At 30.4% G+C, this 18,917-nt stretch overlaps 1 protein-coding gene across 25 annotated transcripts in view; it reads right to left on the bottom strand.

Annotated features, from left to right (window-relative positions):
- Positions 1–4,058: 4,058 nt before the first annotated feature.
- The window catches only part of LOC145246641 (uncharacterized), a 370,950-nt gene continuing 356,091 nt past the window's right edge, over positions 4,059–18,917 (bottom strand). For all 25 annotated transcript variants that reach the window (XM_080108757.1, XM_080108775.1, XM_080109282.1 and 22 more), the window contains one exon: positions 4,059–6,002. In XM_080108757.1, coding sequence (XP_079964883.1) covers positions 5,956–6,002 — 47 coding nt within the window. In that variant the 3' untranslated portion in view covers positions 4,059–5,955. The remainder of the gene's footprint in view (positions 6,003–18,917) is intronic.

Here is an 18,917-nt window from a genome sequence, read left to right as displayed (position 1 = left end):
TTTACTTATTTGCTTTTCCTTAAAAAAAAAAATATTTTAAAAATATAAATTTTAATTTAATTTACAGTATTAAAAGAACAATTATGAGGAAATGTAATTTTTATATGACAACATTAATAAATCAAGATTGTTACATAAACTAATTGGACATTTTTGCATTTTTGAAATTCAAATATTTTGACACATGCCTTTAATACTGGAACCAATGTGTAGGCTTATAAATGCTTAGATTCACTAGGTCATATGTCTATGAGGACAATCTAGATTGGAGTTATAACGCTTATAAACCAAAAGGATTACAGCGTCTGAAACATGAATATGATGACAAAGATGAAGGCAAGTCGTTTCAGAACATAAAAAAATAATGGTTAAAATCTATTTCTAAGAAAGCTTTTGTGTATTTTATAAGTATGGACCAAAAAGCAATGAATGTTCAACTCTGTATAAAAGTTGAATGTGATTAACACAGAAACACAATAACTTTTTTTAAATCTATTAAACCAATATCTATCAATCTTGATATTTATAACCTTCAGAAATCACTCTTTCAGGATACAACAAACTTCACTTTTATACTTTTGGTGATGAAAAATAAAAAAATAAATAAAAGTAAAGTGAAATCCTTATGAATCCTGTGACTTACCTTAAAAGCCAAATATATATTTTTGATTCATGCTCCATTCTGGCTTAAATCAACATATGTACAGACAACACTTAGCTAATCTGAAGAAGAACGTCACTTAAATTTCTAGATCTTATAAGGTTAGGATTTTTTACATGAGATATTTAATAATATTCCCTTCCCCTTTTAAATAAAGAGAGGTGGGGGGTAAAGCCAAAAGCAGATAAGTTAGAAAATAGTTCAAGTATAGAACTGTAAAAAATGTGTTAATTAGAAATATGAATTGATCAATTATTAAGATAAAATGTATAATCACTTTATGCACAATTAGTAACGACTTTTACTTTTTAATAAGAATTTAGAAAAAAAAGCTACTAAGACCAAGCATCAGGGACAGGAAAATTAATGTGTGTAGAATATGAATGTTTGGGTTGTTAGAATAGCAATACAGAGTAAAATGAAAGCCATTTTGGCGATTTATAAATATTTTTAATTAATCGTTAGTATTAATGGAATAATTTTCAAATAACTGTTGGTTATTTTACTCAAATATGTTCTGACAATACTAGGGTTTGAAAATGTACAAACTAAATTGTTTAACCAAAAAGTAAAAATAAAATAAGAGTCAAATGACTACATGCTGTTTAATATGCAACTCTTTTGAAAAATAAAGAAAAAAAAAAGTTCTTGATTTTTTTTTTTTAAACATAAATTTACTATAATGGAGAGGCTCAGAATATTACTTAAAAAGATGATAAACAACACCAATCATTATGTTTATGTACTGGTGTAGTTAAATACAATGAATAGCATTATTTAATCTTATTTTACTTTTAATATTCTGAGCTTTGGTTACAGAAACAAAATCTTCATCATAGTAATAATTATGTAAGATTTAGATTTAGTAATTGTTTAAAATGAGCTAACATTGTAATTGTCAATATCAGTCAGAAAAATAACTATAGCCTCCATGGTACTGATGGGGAAAGGCATAACATTTTTGCATATACATCAGATTCAGTGAAAAGTAATCAACATTTTTAAAAATAACTTTTATATTTCCTGTTATTAAATTTGAACAGTTTACTCTTAAAAGTACAGCAATCTGATATGAAAATCTGGTTGAAATTAAATTAGATTTTCATTCAAATGTAAAAATACTTGAAATTTAAGTATATTAAAAAAAAAGGCAGCTTTTGCTTGTTTTCTGAACATTTTTTTTTTTTTAAGAAATTTTTTTTTCACAAACTTCATTAATAATTTGTTGCAACTTTTAAATTTACTATTTCTTTCATTTGTTCCAATAATCATCTGATTAATTCATGACAATGTCACTCTTCAATAATAACTGTTTCAATTCATCAACATTTTATGGATAGTATCATCTTATAAGTTCCCATAAAAGTTCTATTGAATATCATTTGCAAGTCTATGAGGTGGAGGAAAGTATATTGTCCTCAATGTATGGGGTAAGGAAATAATTCTATAACATTCTTTTTTAATAAACAAACACTTTTGTTTATGAAACCAATCTTTTCAGACATCACAGAGTGAGGGGTATTTTATGGTTTTATTTTTTCGCACATTTCATGATTTATCGCTCATACGACTTTTCCCCAAATCTGAGAACTATGATCAGAGAAGAAAATATGGAATATCTATTTATTATGGAAAATAAACTGATTGCATTGATTAAATGTTTAAGTTTCTGCTCTGAAATCGGTATTCTGGAGTATCCAAGTGTAGTGGATAGAGAAAACATTTTAAAAAGCCAAAATAAAATGACTTTCATTTTACTTTTTATTGTTATTCTAACAACCCAAACATTAATATTCTACATCAGATTCATTTAAAGTTTTGAAAATGTCAACACAATTAGCAAATCGATTGAATAGAAGAATTCTATTCAGCTGACGTTCATCCCTAATTGTGGTCACAAGTTAAAACAAAAAACAAAACATTTCATTGAATCAGTGCTTATATGTATGTGTGTGTGTGTAAAATAAATTATTTTACCATGTTTATGTTCTTTCATTAATTTAAATATAGAATAACAATGATTTATTTTTTTAACTTTAAAGAGAGGTTTTTAGATGATTGACCATTTTCAGGAGAAAAAAATAAATAAATTGAAAACCCTTTAAAATTATTTCATAAGATCATTTGACTGAGAAGATTCACTATTATAGGATATAGTAGACATCTTGAAAAAATAGTATTAATGTTTAAGCTACTTGATTAGAATGTTGGATTTACTTTGTTTTTTTAACACTGAAAACCATTTAATAGAAATATTTGTTGGATAGCAATTGATATTAAAAAATGTTTTTTTTTTGGGGGGGGGGCAGGAAATTATAAATTCTTAATCATGTAAGATTAGAATACAATAAAAAAGAACATTTTAAATTGAGAAAAATAAAACAAACAAGATGACTTCAAATTCTTTAAAAATAAAAAAAAAATTTATTAAAAGCCATTATATTAAAAAAAAAAAAAAAAAGACAAAAAAAATGTCTCCATTTTTTTTTTCATATGTTTAAAAAGCTTTTTCCTTGGATTTATACAAGGAAATCTTTAAAAATTATTTTTCTTTGCTTTTATTAGTAAATATTGCCCTGATCATATATACAAAATTGGTTGTTAGTACACAAGATTCCAGGTTTAGAGAAAAGCCAAAATGCTAGGGAGGTGGGTGAGGTGGAGCTTACAATAAATGAATACAAGGAATGAAATAAAAAGGTTTCATTGGAATGTAACATCTAATAATAAGCTGTATTGTATTTTGCCATATTTATGAGGAAGAAACAAAACCAATTTTCTTTGAAATTAAAAAAAAGTTCACTATACCTGCATGTGTGCCTTGCAATCTATTGTAATAAACTGCAAAGAATTAAGCACTTTGAAAATATTGCATCTAATTTTCCTTGGAACAGATTCATATATATATATATATATATATATATATATATATATATATATATATATATACACACACACACAAACTTTTTGTTTAAAATTTCTTCTTTAAAATTCCCTGTGGTATAACTCAAATAAACAGATTACATCTTTTTGATTTACTAGGGTTATATTTTCTAGCTTTATCTATTATTGATCATTCTAATTTAAATTCTGCATAAAAATAAAATAGAATTTGAATTAAAATGGTCAATAGTAGATAAAGTCAGAAAATATAAACCTAGTAAATCAAAAAGATGTAATCTATGCCTACTTTCATCATAACACATAGTGAATTCTAAAGAAGAAATTTTACACAAAAAATTTGATGTTATACAAAGCTGTCTACATAGAAATAAATTCCTATTATCACACCTAACATCTGATTAAAATAAAATGTATAAACAAATAGTTAAGGCATATATAGAGAGAGAGAGAGAGAGAGAGAGAGTTTAAAAATATTAGAAGGAAAAACAAAATATCGAAATTGTTAAAACTTTTTTATTAGCTCATAGCTGGCTAAAACGTTTGTCATCTTGATATAAACTAAGGAAATAGCTATTCCTAGATCTTGCAGTTAGAAGATGCTTAACAAATTTGTTTGGAGTCAAAGAGAAAAAAATTCTTAAAGCAAATACAAAACAATCATATGAAAATGGTAAAAAAAAAAATCTTTGGAATTCTATGAAATTTCATTCTAATTTGGTATTAGTTTCCAAATTTCTTTTAAACTATACAACCTAACAAACAAATATAACAACAAAAATGCTCAGACTATCAGAAAATAGTCGGCCAAAACAGATTTTTGGTTAATATTTTTGTAAATCCATCTTAAAATCTTATTTATATTTTCTGAAAAATAAATAAGCAACATATAAGAAATGTTAGGATTTGTTGTAGGATTAAAAAAAATTATTTTTTGTTTTTTAATAGAAACAAAAGTTTAAGTTCTGAAAATGAGATTTTTTCTGTATTACATCTTGGCTTTTATTGGATTACTGCCATGCCATCTATATCTAACTAAGGGTTTTAATGTCAGGAAATATATGAACAAATCAAAAAAAAAAAAAATTTATTCAATTGTGTAGATGTGAGGAGAGGTCACATTGGAGACTTGAATAGCCAAATGATATGTTGTTGGGGAGGAAAATGGCTGAGAACAGAAATAAGAGAAAGAAATTATTTTTTTTTTTTAGTTATATTAAAATGTTCAGTTTTGCAGGAATTCTGTTCCTTTTTTTTTTTTTTTTTTTTTTGTTTTTTAAAGCCAGGTAGAGAAGCAATCTGTGAAAGACTGGGTAACAACGAAATATAAACTAAAATGTGATGCCATTTTGCACACAAAGTTATCAATATCTCCATTCAAATGCTATCTCACACCCAACCAAATAGAAAAGTTTTTTTGCTTATTTTTTTCAAAAACCATCCGCACATGAGCCGACATTGTCCAAGATTATCTGTCACCATTGTTATTAATTTTATATTAATCATTATTTACAAATACAAAAATAGTCACAGCGATCTGCATGTATGCATGTAATAATAATAGGAAAAAAAAATTGCATGTTGACATGTGTATTAAGCATGTTCATAGATACACTGGATTATATATTGTAAATTTATATCATTATATACACATGCATACACATAGATTGTCATTAGGCACCTATGTTTTTTTTTTTGTTGTTTTTTTAAATTTTTTTTTCTTGCATGTATTGTACATAGATAATTATAATTACAGTCAGTTAAAAAAAAAATCACAAGTTTCATTTAATGTTTCTGATTCGTCAGATTCTTTTTCCGTGAGTCACCATCTAAAATTATTTAATGATAATGAGCATGATCGAGATATGGTGATAGTGATGACAATGATGATGATAGACACAATCATAACAGCTGCTGCTGTGGTTGTTCTACTGACGGTGCCACCCTAGCCTAAGGTTCGGAAGGGGGAGGCGCAGCAAGGTGTGGCAACTGCAGCAGGAGTTGCGCAGGCAGTAGCAGTGCTATAAACAAAGTAGATGAATGCATACAACAAAGGGTGTGTCCATGCACACCCACACACAAAAGGCAGAGAGAAATCTCTACGGTGGAGCTTGGTGTCAGAGTAGTGACATTCCGTAGACCAGCAAACAGTATCAACTGGGACAAGGAGGGAGAGGCATACAAGAAAGAGCAGCAGTACAAATAGTAGTAGTAGTAGTAGTAGTAACACAGTAACATTTTTAGAGCAAGTAGCCTACATATTTATGTAATTTGCTTCTAAAATACCAGTTTTGGCTATCAGGTTTTGATGTAGTAGCAAAATACAAGGTAGAGTGGGGTGGGGAGGAGTGGTGGTGATGATGATAATCATGGTGATGATGATGATCAAAGTTTCAAAATGTCTCATCCACATCGCAATTGGAAGTCTGGTGACCAAAGGCTGGAAAGCAAAGAAAGAAAGCAGTTAAGTTGGTCTGGCTGGTCAGACAAGCAGGAAGGCACATTATTTTAACTATGTATAATGGTCTACAAAGTATCAAACAGGGACACACAAAGCCAAGTGCTGGAGATGAAGTTACAAAAAAAACTTACATTAAAAAAAAATGCAGACTCGTATCTTATTATATAATTAATAAAATATATATATATGTTTACTAAACCAATTCAATGCAGATTAAACAAATAAACAAAAATTCATTTGTTTATAAATCAAATTATTTTTCGATGTAATCTTGTCTTTATCAGGATAAACACAGTTTAAGTAGTTTGATTTTATAAACAAGTAACTTTTTATTTTTTCAAAATCTGCGTTGAATTGACTTACTAAATTTACATTTTGAATTTGCATTGAACAGCGCTTTTATTATGGAGAAAACATATCCTTATATAACTTTTACATGCAAACACATGGAACTCTAACCTGGACATTTGAAAATCACTGATGATAAACCAAACGGGTTTTGTTTTTCTAAGTGGCAACATGAAAAAAAAGGTCTATCCTGATGAAGGCGAGATTGTCGAAAAGTAGTTTGATTTATAAGCAAATGTTTTTTTTAAATCTGTGTTGAATTGGCTTACTAAACTTACATTTTGAATTTGCATTTAACAACGCTTTTATTATGGAGAAAATACACACACACACATTTGTACTTGTAGCAACATTCAGCCTGGTCGGATTGAGTTATCTTCCTATCTGACATGCACCACATCTTGAACCCTTATTGAAATATTTGCCATAAAAAAGTTTTGGTGTTTTTTTAAAATTAAATCTATTTTAAATAAACTAAATTGCAGAAAAATCTTTACAATGTATGTACCTGTCAGGGAATGATGTCATATTTCAAAAATCATGAAATTGATCAACTATCTTTTTAAAAGTTGTGTTTTTTTGTTTTTTTTTTAAAAAGATTTTTAGTGATTTTGATAGGAAATTGTAGCCATAACAAGGCTGATTTTAATAATTCGGATCAAATTGTCTCCCTTTTTTTTTAATTAAACATGGCAGATCAAAACGATGTCTCACTTCGTCATAAAATTTGATTTTCTTGGTTTTGAAAAAAAGGAAAAAAAAAAACGACTTGATCAATTTAGGTGATTTTTGGAATATGACATCTTCATTCTGTATGTACATCATAAAATTTTTTTTAAAAGATGTTTTTCTGTATTTTTCTTTTGAAAATAGGTCTAATTCTAAATAAGCACCAAAGTTTCTTTGGTAGGATTTCCTTCAAATTTCAGAGTTGCTATTTAACCCAAAAGGTACTGCCACTCTTGGCCAGAGTGGATCTCAGAGTAATGGTCATAAGAGGCAACTCTACACTCCGCAACACTCAAATTAGAGCCTCACTAGTGAATGCAGTTTTGTGTCATGCTGATGATGATTGTGAGAAGAGGGGGAAATTAAGTAGTTGATATAGTTGGAGAAGAAGGTAGTTAGAACAAAAACATAGAAAGAGCTGGAAATGCTGAATTTCATTTTAGTCTAGTTAGCTCCACCAAGATGCAGGTTATGCTTTCAATTGCATTTGTTTGAGTAGATCATTTGACCAATAGTCACAACACTTGGTCAAAATATTTATCATGGTTTAACTTAGAACTGATTTTATTTGGGTATATCAAAATGAAAATCACATCTTATGTAAAAACTTTGGTTCTGTTTATCTGAGATGGTTTTTCCAAATTTGATGTCTGGATCTGATGCTCTTTGATCAGACTGGTCAGATAAATAGTTATCACCATTGTCATGGCATAACTTAGGGAAATATTTCATACAATATGGCAAAATAAGACCCAGGTAAGACTTTGGCCCATTTTTATGTTGTCAGGCAGCCTCATGACTGATTTATGTTCTTATTTGAAGAGACATGACAATATTGAAGAATTAGAAAACATCAATTTTTTTTCCCTCAAATGATGGTACCAGTTAGAAATATCAGATTGTTGCATAAGTTCCTGCTGTTTCATAAAAGTTTTGTTCTAAACATCGTTTTTTTGCTCATAATTTTTTTCTCGTTTTTCAGAACCGTTAAATGGATTGTCAAGTGGATAAAAAATCTTATTTTTGACATCTTCTTTTTACCTTTAATCGAAGTCAAAAAGTGAGTGTAATGACCAAGGATATTTGTACCGTATATGAAGAAAATGCTATTGCTGAGAGAACTGTTCGAGATTGGTTTACCAGATTCAAACACGCTAATTTTGACCTCAATGACCTCATTCCAGAAGACCAATCAAGATAGACGAAGACCAACTCGAGGTTCTTTTGACGGAAGATGGCCATCAGGCATGTAGAGAATTAGGTGAAAAGATGTGTGATTTTGCAATAATTTCACGCCACCTTCAGTTTTTATTTATTTGCTTCCCCACTGAGCAAATTAGGCACAAGGCCGTTTTTTAATGTGGAGAGAGGAAGGAAAAGGGGGACCAGCTCCAGAGAAGTGGGAAATGGGAGCTGGATAGTCACTGTTGGCATGAAGGGTTGCCCCTACATGACCAAGGTCAGATATGTGGGGTTACCTCCACAAGATACTACACTTTGATCTTGTCGCCCGTGCCGCCGAAGCGGGGTTTGGGCCAGTTCACGCCACCTTCAGTTGATGGGATTCACACAAAACTTGGAGAACTTTTGCTGTTAAAATTCTTTGATTTTCTAAAAAAAAAAAAAAAAAAAAAAAAAAAAAAAATGGCGGGAACTTATGCAACAACCTAATACATATACAAGTCTTTATTACACATCGACAATCAGTACTAATATCGACTTATAAGACATTTTTGTGCTTTGAACTGAAAAAAATGATTCTCAGATACAATGATGCATAAATGTCATTGTTAAAATATTTGTTTATGTACTAACTGAAACCCCACTTCAGCGGCACGGGCGACAAGATCAAAGTGTAGTATCTTGTGGAGGTAACCCCACATATCTGACCTTGGTCATGTAGGGGCAACCCTTCATGCCAACAGTGACTATCCAGCTCCCATTTCCCACTTCTCTATATAGTACATAGTTAACTTGATAGAGTTCAAAATAGACTTCGTAGTCTCGTAGGAGATGTCCTTTTCTCTTCCTTGCAACCTCTATCTCACAGAAGAGATGTTGCGAGTTTGTCTCTGATGTATCGTTATTTTCATGGAAAGTGTTCGACTGAGCTTCAATCTATGGTCCCCCCTCGCAAAACTTTCACAAGAAACACTCGTCTAGCTGTAAACACTATTAATAATTCCCCCCACTCTTTATCTGTGCCTAAACCTAAACGTAGATTCCATGAACAAAGCTTTTTTATTAGAACTGCACGCCTGTGGAATTGTCTTCCGTTTTCCTGCTTTCCGGCTGACTACAATATGGTTGTCTTCAAGTCTAACGTAAATAAGTTCTTGATGAGCCGTTCCATATAAGTTATCAAATTTAACAAATTTTCATTACTAATGATTATTATATTGTCCAATTTCTACTGTACACTCTTTAACCCTTATCCTTGAGTGGCCTCTTGGCCTTGATAATGAGTTGATACATATGAAAAAAAAAAAAAGAAAAAAGAAAAAGTCCAATGTGAACAAGTTCTAATTGAATCGTCCGCCTAAGTAATCCAAGTTACAAAATTCCCACTGTTTACTATGCTAAAATCACAATGACTAATGTATACCTATTAACCCTTATCCTCGAGTGGCCTCTGGGCCTTGATAAGTGGTGGCACCCTTGTAAAAAAAAACAAAAAAAACTGATGAACTTTATTTTCATTGCTGTAAATTTGAGACAAAGAAATGTTGCTGGTTTGTACTCGAAAATATTTTATTTTGTCGATCAAACGAATGACAAGAGCAGTTCATTACAAACTTGGTTCATAGAATTTTCTAAATTGATTATAATATTTCACCTGGATTTTTTTTCTTTTTCAAAATACATACACACACACAGACAGTCAGATACTGTATTGTTTGAGAAACAAAAACAGTACTCAATTTGTGCCTCAGATTAGAAACCACCTAATATGTGTATAATTTTGGACCACTTGATTAATGTGCCGTATGTCCAGAGAAAGATGAAATTGTATAAATAACTCATCTTACAACCTTTACAGCAAACTTTTTTTTTCTGATTTTACTTTGTGATATGCTTGGCACGTGCGACTAAATAAGCACCTTATTAATTTCGTGCAAACAATAGCAGCATTAAAAAAAAAAAATGGCTTATACATAACATTGTAGTCTTACAGAATACATTCCTTCCTCTCTCTCTCTTCCACTAATATATATATACTAGCATTTCAGCCCGGCGTTGCCCGGGTGTTTGGATGTGTATGTTGAGCAAAAAAAAAAAAAAAGTGGTAGTAGGAAGGCAGACACAAACCCGTACCGCAAAGGAGGAAAAGAATGGGATAAAACCTAATGTTTATGCTGTTACGACCACCGCCAAACCGGAAGCAACATTTTTTTAAAATTAAGGCTAGACAATCTAAAGGAGAGGATAACTTTAAAAAATATTGGCGAAAAAAGTTACCCCCCCCCCCCCGCTGTAGAAAAGTGCCTAGTTGAAGGGGAAGATATTAATGTTTTTAGCCAATTTTTCAATATTTGTCGTATGAAAGGTCGAAATTTAAAACGATACTGATCTTGGTAAAATCCGTCGCCTCTATTGAAAGTTTAAGGCAGACATACAAACAGACATGCATACATTTATATATTGGTAACTAAAAATTTTCGACCCAAACTGATGAAAAAGCTTGCCCTATCTCTGAATACCCTTTATGTAAAATTTCAAATATTTAGACCAGAAATTGTCTGAGTAATTTGGAAGAGATCGCAGAGGTCAATTTTTTTAAAGTTTGACCCCTATTATGGCCCCTTAAAATTTATTATTTTGGGCTCAAATCAAGTTATTAAGTTAGATCCATGTCCAAGGAACCTATATCTAAAATTTCAAGTACGTAGACCCAAAATTGTCGGAGGAATTTGGTAGAGTTCTCAAAGGTAAAATCATTGAACTTTGACCCCTTAATCGCCAAATTTCTGGCCAAAAACCGATCACATCGATTTTCCCAAATCTCAGTACCCTGTATATCAAATTTTGAGTCTATAGACTAAAAATTGACAGAGTTATTGCATAGGGAAATGTACACAGACACTACACACACACACACAGACAGAATTAATTTTTTTTTACATGTTTGTAGTGTATATATATCTGTGTGTGTCTGTCTGTGTACATTTCCCAATTTTAATATCAAAACAGGCTTATTTTTCAAGTGTTTTATTTTTTTTGGGTTTTTATTTTTCAGAAGTTTTAACGTTCGTTTTTCCCTTTTTTATTTTCGTTTTTTCGATTTTTACATTTAACATCGTTCGTTTGCCTTATGTTAGTTTTTTTGTGTTTTTTTTTCTCGATGTTTTGATTACCCCCCACCCCACCACCCAGGTACTCCCCGCTTTATTTTCAGATAAGTTATAACGTCCGTTTTTTTGTTTTCTTTTTTTACTTCGCTTATACTTAGGTTTTTATTAACACCCCCATCCCCGCCCGACCACACACACACCTCCAAACACTCGGGCAATGCTGGGTACCCCCCCCCGCTAGTATATATATATTTTAAATTTTGATTATATTTTTTTTTTTACATTTGGTGGAAGAGCATATTTTTTCATATCAATTCTAATTGGAAGGAAAACTTGGAAGCAAACGATTGAATCGAATTTGGAGACAGTTGACTGTTGAACTGTGAAAATTGGAGAGAGAGCTTGTGTAATATCAAACATGCCTAACCTCTGGACAAGAGAAAAGTAATGTTAAGTGAAGAGAGAGTGAGCCATAATTAGGGGAAGGCGGCAATAGTTTTCCCAACAGAATCAATGCATAAATAACCACAATCAATCATATACAAGGTACCTTCAATAAGTTTCCAGACTTTCTCCGTGTAGTCACTTTTATTTGTAGTACACACATAAAACTCTAATCAAAATGATCTCCTCTGGTTGCAATGCACTTGTATCGTTTCAACAACTTCAGGAGTGAGTGTGTTTGCTTAATGGCATTTCAACCTTTAGGGGTCATTTAATGCCCAGAAAAGGTTTATTGACAAAGAAAGTTTATCTTCAGGAGCCAGATGCTTTAAATTTTCCAATAACTTCTGCAAGGCCTCAATGAAAGTGTTATAATGATAGCTTGTAAGGTTTTCCTTAGGGAATAACCAAAAGTCAAAGGGAACAAGGTTCAGAATATAGGGACAGTAAGGAACTGTCCTGATGCCCATCTTCGTTAAATAGTCTGTGATCTTCTCTGAACACTCTTTGGACAAACTTCACGCAAATCTTCTGCATCTTCAGTTCCTTGAGAATAATTGTATGTACAGTTCCCACACTGATGTCAAACTGTGCATTTATTGTCTCTATAGACACACGACGGTTCTTATCCACGAAATTCTTTATTTAACCAATCCTTGCTCCTCTCACTTCTCATCAGCCTTTGCATACTCCCTGAAATTCCTCCTTGAATTTCTTATACCACTCAAAAACTGATGCTAGATTCATGCAAGATAGTCCAAAAGCAGTCTGAAGTATTTCATACGTTTCTGTGGCATTTTTTACAAGTTTAAAACAGAATTTTATTGCATATCGTTCTTTTTAAGTGTCCTCACGTCCAGATTGCATTTTTGAAATTCACCAGCTGTGACAATCAGGCTTTAGTAGGGTGTATTCCAATTCCAAGGGTCTACAACAATTTTAAATGCTTGTACAAAAATGTCTGGAAACTTATTGAAGGCACCTTGTAGAACTTGAATCCTGCATAGCCGGTGCTGTAGGCTGTGATTGTATTCATTAAGCCAATGTTCTCATATTCAATAATATAAGATTGGAGTCTACATTTGATGTAGAATTGTACAACATTTTCTTGACCCCCCCCCACACACACACATAAGTAAAGGAATAATACCAAAGAGAAATTAGTAGAACTTTTTTTTTTTTTTTTTTTTACACAGAGTGATCACCACTTATCAAGGCCCGGAAGCCACTCAGGGATAAGGGTTATTGCAAGTACATTACGTTAGTGTGGAGATTTGATGGAGTGTTTACTTAAGGGGGCGGTTCATTAGGAATTTGTTAACATCAGACTTGAAGACATCCAAGTTGTAGTCCGGAGGGAAGTAGGCAGACGGAACAGAGTTCCACAGGCGTGCAGTTCTAAGAAAGAAGCTTTGTTCATGGAATCCGCATTTTGATTTAGGCACAGATATAGAGTGGGGGAAATTTTTGACAGTGGATTCAGCTAGACGGGTGTTTTTCGTGAAAGATTGGCGAGGGAGGACCAGGGATTGGAGTTCAGACGAGCACCTGCCATGAAAATAACGATAAAACAAGGATAGGCTCACAACGTCTCTTCTGTGGGAGAGGGGTTGCAGGGTAGAGAACTTCCTTTTCTTGTGTTTTACTTGTAAGGTTTTTGAGGTATTTCTAAGAAACCTGTTAATCGAAACAGGAAAACATACTGGCTCCAGGAAAATTGTCTGTGCAGAAAATTGCCATTGAGAAATTAGAATATTTGATCTTCTATCATAAATGGAGATAAGTTAAAAAAAAAAATTAACTTTTTTTTATAATTAATGCTTATTAGGAAAAACTACAATTTCTTTTTACAACGGCTCATTTTATTATTGAATTAAAAAAAAATTTTTTTATTATAATCTTTAGAAATTTAAACAAAAAAAAAAATTGAACATTTTTTTTTTATTTTGGCTTCAAAATTATTTTTATTTGCAAACTGATTACCAATAAAATGTTTTGTTGAAAATCTTAAGGTTTTCAGTTAATAAAGCCTCATTCCAAAGCTGACAGATTAATACAAGATACAGCATAAGTAATTTCCTTTTTATCTAATGCCTAAATTTAGTGCAGGATAATTTATTTTATTGAACAAAAAAGTATTACAGTCGTCAAAGAAAAAAAATACTAAAAGCTCAACTTTCCTTTTCAAATTGCCTTCACTAACCAAGAACAGAATATGAAATATATCAGAACAGATAATATACTTTGCTCCTAGCCAAAAGACCAAAGAGTCTGGTCCCACATTTCAATGGTAATTACAGAAAATCTATCTAAAATAACTGTTTAATTCAGAGATTGTTTTCAGGTCAAGGTGGTAAAATAATAAATAAAAAAGGGGTTTTTACTTATGCTGCAGCTTGCATATTCCAAATTCAAAGCTTAACAAATTGGAAATTTTCCCCACAGCAATTTCCTATATATATATATATAACAAGACATAAAAATTAAAACCTGTAATATTTGAATTAGACTCCAGCAATTGGCTTTGTGCATCATTTGAAAACAAAAAGTAAAAATAACAAATATATCACAAAACAAAACAAAAAAAAATGACAATGGCCTTTTAACAAACAACTTTTTGCATATACAAATCATATCAAATTTATAGTCATCGAAAGCGATTTAATTTACATAAAATCTTAAACCATGTTCTAAACTATCAATTATTACATTGATAAACATTGAATCTTCAGTGAAGAGAAATGCAGTTGAAAGCAACTTTTGATGCTTATTTAAAATCAAACCTATTTTAAAAAACTAAATTGCAGAAAAATATTTATGATGTATGTACCTGGCATGGAATGGAAATGCCATATTCCAAAAATCATGTAAAATGATCAAGTATTTTTTTTTATAAAGAAAATCATTTTTAAACGATTTTCGGTGATTATGTGAAATCGTTAGCATCACAAGGTTGATTTTGCAAGTTTTAATTATTGAGTTATCTGCCCTTGACAGTCCTTTTCGCTTACTCATAAAATTTGATTTTCTTGGTTCAAACTACTTGATCAAGTTACATAACTTTTGAAATATAACATTCTTCTGTGATGTGTATGTACATTAGAGATTTTTCTGCAATTTAGTTTTCATTCAAATAGGTTTAATTTTAAATAAGCACCTAACTTTTAACTAGTTTTGTATAAAAACAAAATCAATGAATAAAACTTAAAATATCAATTCAAAAAATTATTTAATTGAATGTATTCCAATCAATATGAAATATAACCAGTTGGGAAAATGCATGTGTAATGGGTTTTTAACTATTTAAGGACAAAATCACAAACATATTTTCTTTTTGACAACACTTTATAGATTTTGATATTTCTTAAATTTTAACAATATAAAATTAGTAACAGTTACATATACCACCAATCTAAAAGTATATGAGAGAATCTCTCATAAACAAAGATAATTCAAGTTTTGAAAATTCTTATTTTTACAATTAATACTTAACAAAACTCATTTTATGAATTTTTAAAATGAAAATTGTACATTATCTATAGAGTTAACTTTTAAAAAGTAAACCTATATAGTTTTTACAGGTGTTTAGGTTGTCAAACAGCTTTATTTACTTTATTAAATTACTGATATACAAAATAAAACTAGAGCATTTTATAAAATGCTAAATTATGTAACTATATATACACGCATAAAAAAAAACACACATACAAAAAAAAAAAGTTCTTAATATAAGCAACTTGCTTTCTTACTCATTAAAAAGGATAAACAGATAATGCAATTGGTAGAAATGTTAATTTATACTGATAATATCTTATGGACTGCCTTTCCAGAAGGCATTTAACTGTAAAATTTTAATAAACACAGCATCAAGATAAATTCAGAAACAACGAATTGAAATAAATGTCAGTTTCCACTTAGTTTTAGAATTATACAAAATGTCTTTTGCATGATTGAATTTTATCAAATATTATTGCTGTAGTAATCGTTTCAGAAGGAGAGTTTTGAGAGAAAAGGGAAAGAATGCAGAAACTTAAGAAAATCAGTTAAAAAAAAAAAGTTGCCTTATTTCAATTTTGAGGTTTTATCTTAAATTTTAGAACTAATTGATCAATAGACGAAAAAAAAACAAAAACAAAAAAAAACGATTTTTTGATCTCATGTGACATGATCGTGTTCTTCCGTTAATCTATGATCGAAGGCCTTCACTACACTGTAAATAAACATGTAATTTTTTATTCATAAAAATTAAATTATCTAATTTTAAGGGAAAAACTTTCGTATTTATTTAATTATATTTTATGAAAAATAGAGGTTTTCAAAATTAACACCATAGTGATTTTAATACAAGTTTGACAGGATTTAAGCTTGAGCCAAATTAATGTACGAATGAAGTAAGTTTCCCCACCCCCTTTAAATAATCATTCTTTCAGAGCTCTGCTTACTCTGCCCCTTTTGATGATTCAAGTCTGTATACTCAATATACATCTAAGGTGATTTTTTTTTTTTTTTTTTAAATTATTTAACAAAAATTTAGTGCCTAGATAGCGGAGTAGAACTGGATCTATAGAAAAGTTGTGTGCTGTGAGGCCATTCAAAAAAATGAAGGGTTGCAATGGTGGCAGCATCACAGAATCAAATTAGTTTGGAATTAGTAGAAACACATATTGGACTATGACAACTAAGATGAACAGAAAATAATGAAAATGAATTGTGCTAAACTCAAAAGTTGAAAAAATATGTAACTAATAATTATTTTGCAACAATAAAGTTTTCTTTAATTATATATGAATGTATATACGTTTGTTTTTCTTTATATATATATGTATATACGTTTTTATTTATATATATATGTATATACGTTTGTTTAAGCTGGTAAAGTAACAATTTCCATTAAAAAAAAAAATCAACTAATAGAAGTAGTTTGATATCATTTGAAATTATGTTAACTTCTAAGAGAAAGTATAAAGTCATTACTCAATGCAGATGTATATTACAAGATATTAAAATAAAAAAAAACTAAAACGTCATAATGATTGGTAACGAATTGTGTAGTATGCAGATAATGATAAAACATTTATGAAAATATGTACAACAATTAAGCTACACAGAATTTTTCGTGTTTCATCCCAGTAGGGACTCATCAGGTTAAAATGCATGGAATTCATGTTACCGGCTGTTTATATATGCTATGGTGTGAAGTTTAGCTTACAAGGATAAAACATGGAAAATTTTTGTAGCTTAATTGCTATACATAACATACTACCTAGCTCTGCTCATGTACTGAGCACTGCTCAAGTAAATACTAAAACTGATGTGTAGTATTTTATATCTTCTTATAACATTTAATGTGGATATATATATATATATATATATATATATATACACGTGTGTGTGTGGGGGGGGGAGGGTAGATCCTCAAGAATATGAAGTCTGATTTATTAGCAATCTTCACACACAAATTTGTTTTAAAAGGTAAACAATGATGCAAACCTTCCTCTGTCTGGAAGTGGTACTCCAGCCATGACAGAGACTAACCAGAGTCAACCATCAGGCTTTGATTAAAAAAAAAAAAAAAAAGACCAAGACCTCCTAAGTCCAATATGTGTAGCAATGAAGAGACATAAAAGCTCAGTGATGGTCTGTTGCACAAAAAGAAGGTGTTATTGTTTTGTTACCATTACTGGATGTTTTTTTTCAGTAGAACAAGACATCAAATGAAATCTGTCTGACTAAAGAATCAGACCTCTCTGAAGATAATAGATTTTACTGTTTTGAAGTTATTTAAGTTTTCTACAGAGTTAACTTTTAAAAAGTAGACATATATAGTTTTAATAGGTGTTTATGTTGTCATACAACTTTATTTACTTTATTAATAGTACAGATATCAGTAATCATTTAATAAATTTAGTAAATGTTTATTTATGTGTGTGTGCGTGTGTATATATATATATATATATATATATATATATACCAATAAAACTTTCGAACGGATGCACGGACTTGAAAAATCCTTTATTTCCCTAAAAGGTGGGAGTCCCTAAATTGTCCTTATCTATATATGGTTCGTAATGAACAATGCAGAGTCACACAAAAAGTCCAAAATAAGGGTTTTGGGGCGTTTCATTTTTGTTGAAAAAGTTACCTGCTCATGTCGACGGAATTTAGCCACTGTCTGTATACAATCGCGGTAACATCTTTTGGCATATGGATAGGACTTGTGGTGCAATGAATAACGTGTCTGACTATGGATCAATAGATTCCAGGTTCGAATCCTGGCAAGTTCATAATAATTTTAACCATCATTTTATCCAACGTTTACTCATTATCCTTACTCTTAGTTAGGGTATTTTTGTTTTTTCAGTGATTTTGTTTTATGTATATGGGAATTTCCCATACTCAGAGTTCACAAGGTAAGCGTTGATGGTAAGACAATGTTGAGTGTACTTGATTTTGTGTTTGACTCGGTGTTGTGTGCCGATGCGGCGCAGCTGCTGGTACGTAATAAAATTAAAGCATTTTATAAAATGCTAAATTATGTTATCAAACTATAGAATATGTTTCTAAACAACAAAAAACTTATGAATCTCTACATAAAAAAATAAGTTTTAAATATAAGCAACTTTCTTACTCATCAAAAAGAAAAACAGATGATATCTTATGGACTGCTTTTCCAGAAGGCATTTAATTGTAAAATAATTTCAAGAAATATCACTTCAATAATATGTACTTCCTATTATACAATATTATTACCTGCATTTGTTGTAAATATGTTTTGATAAATTTGTTGCAAAATAATTATGAGCCTGTATTTTTGTAATTTTAGAAAGTAAAAGTTTTTGTGAATCACCAATATTTTTTATATATTTTAGCACAATGTAATCCAATTTTTATGTTATCAAAAATAAGTTTTAGATGGAGTCCTTAAAAACAAATGTTCTGCTCAATCGCATAAATGTTAAAGATGTCCATGTTAGCAACTACCAAACCAAGAAAAGATGAAATCTGCTCAACTAGGGAATTTAATGAGATTTTTTATAAGAGATACAACTTCAAATATGTCAACAATTAACTTACAATATAT

Source organism: Euprymna scolopes, chromosome 1, assembly GCF_053919585.1.
Source record: "Euprymna scolopes isolate OS-2025 chromosome 1, ASM5391958v1, whole genome shotgun sequence".
Taxonomy (NCBI): domain Eukaryota; kingdom Metazoa; phylum Mollusca; class Cephalopoda; order Sepiida; family Sepiolidae; genus Euprymna; species Euprymna scolopes.
This window is presented reverse-complemented; position numbering and strand designations above follow the sequence as displayed.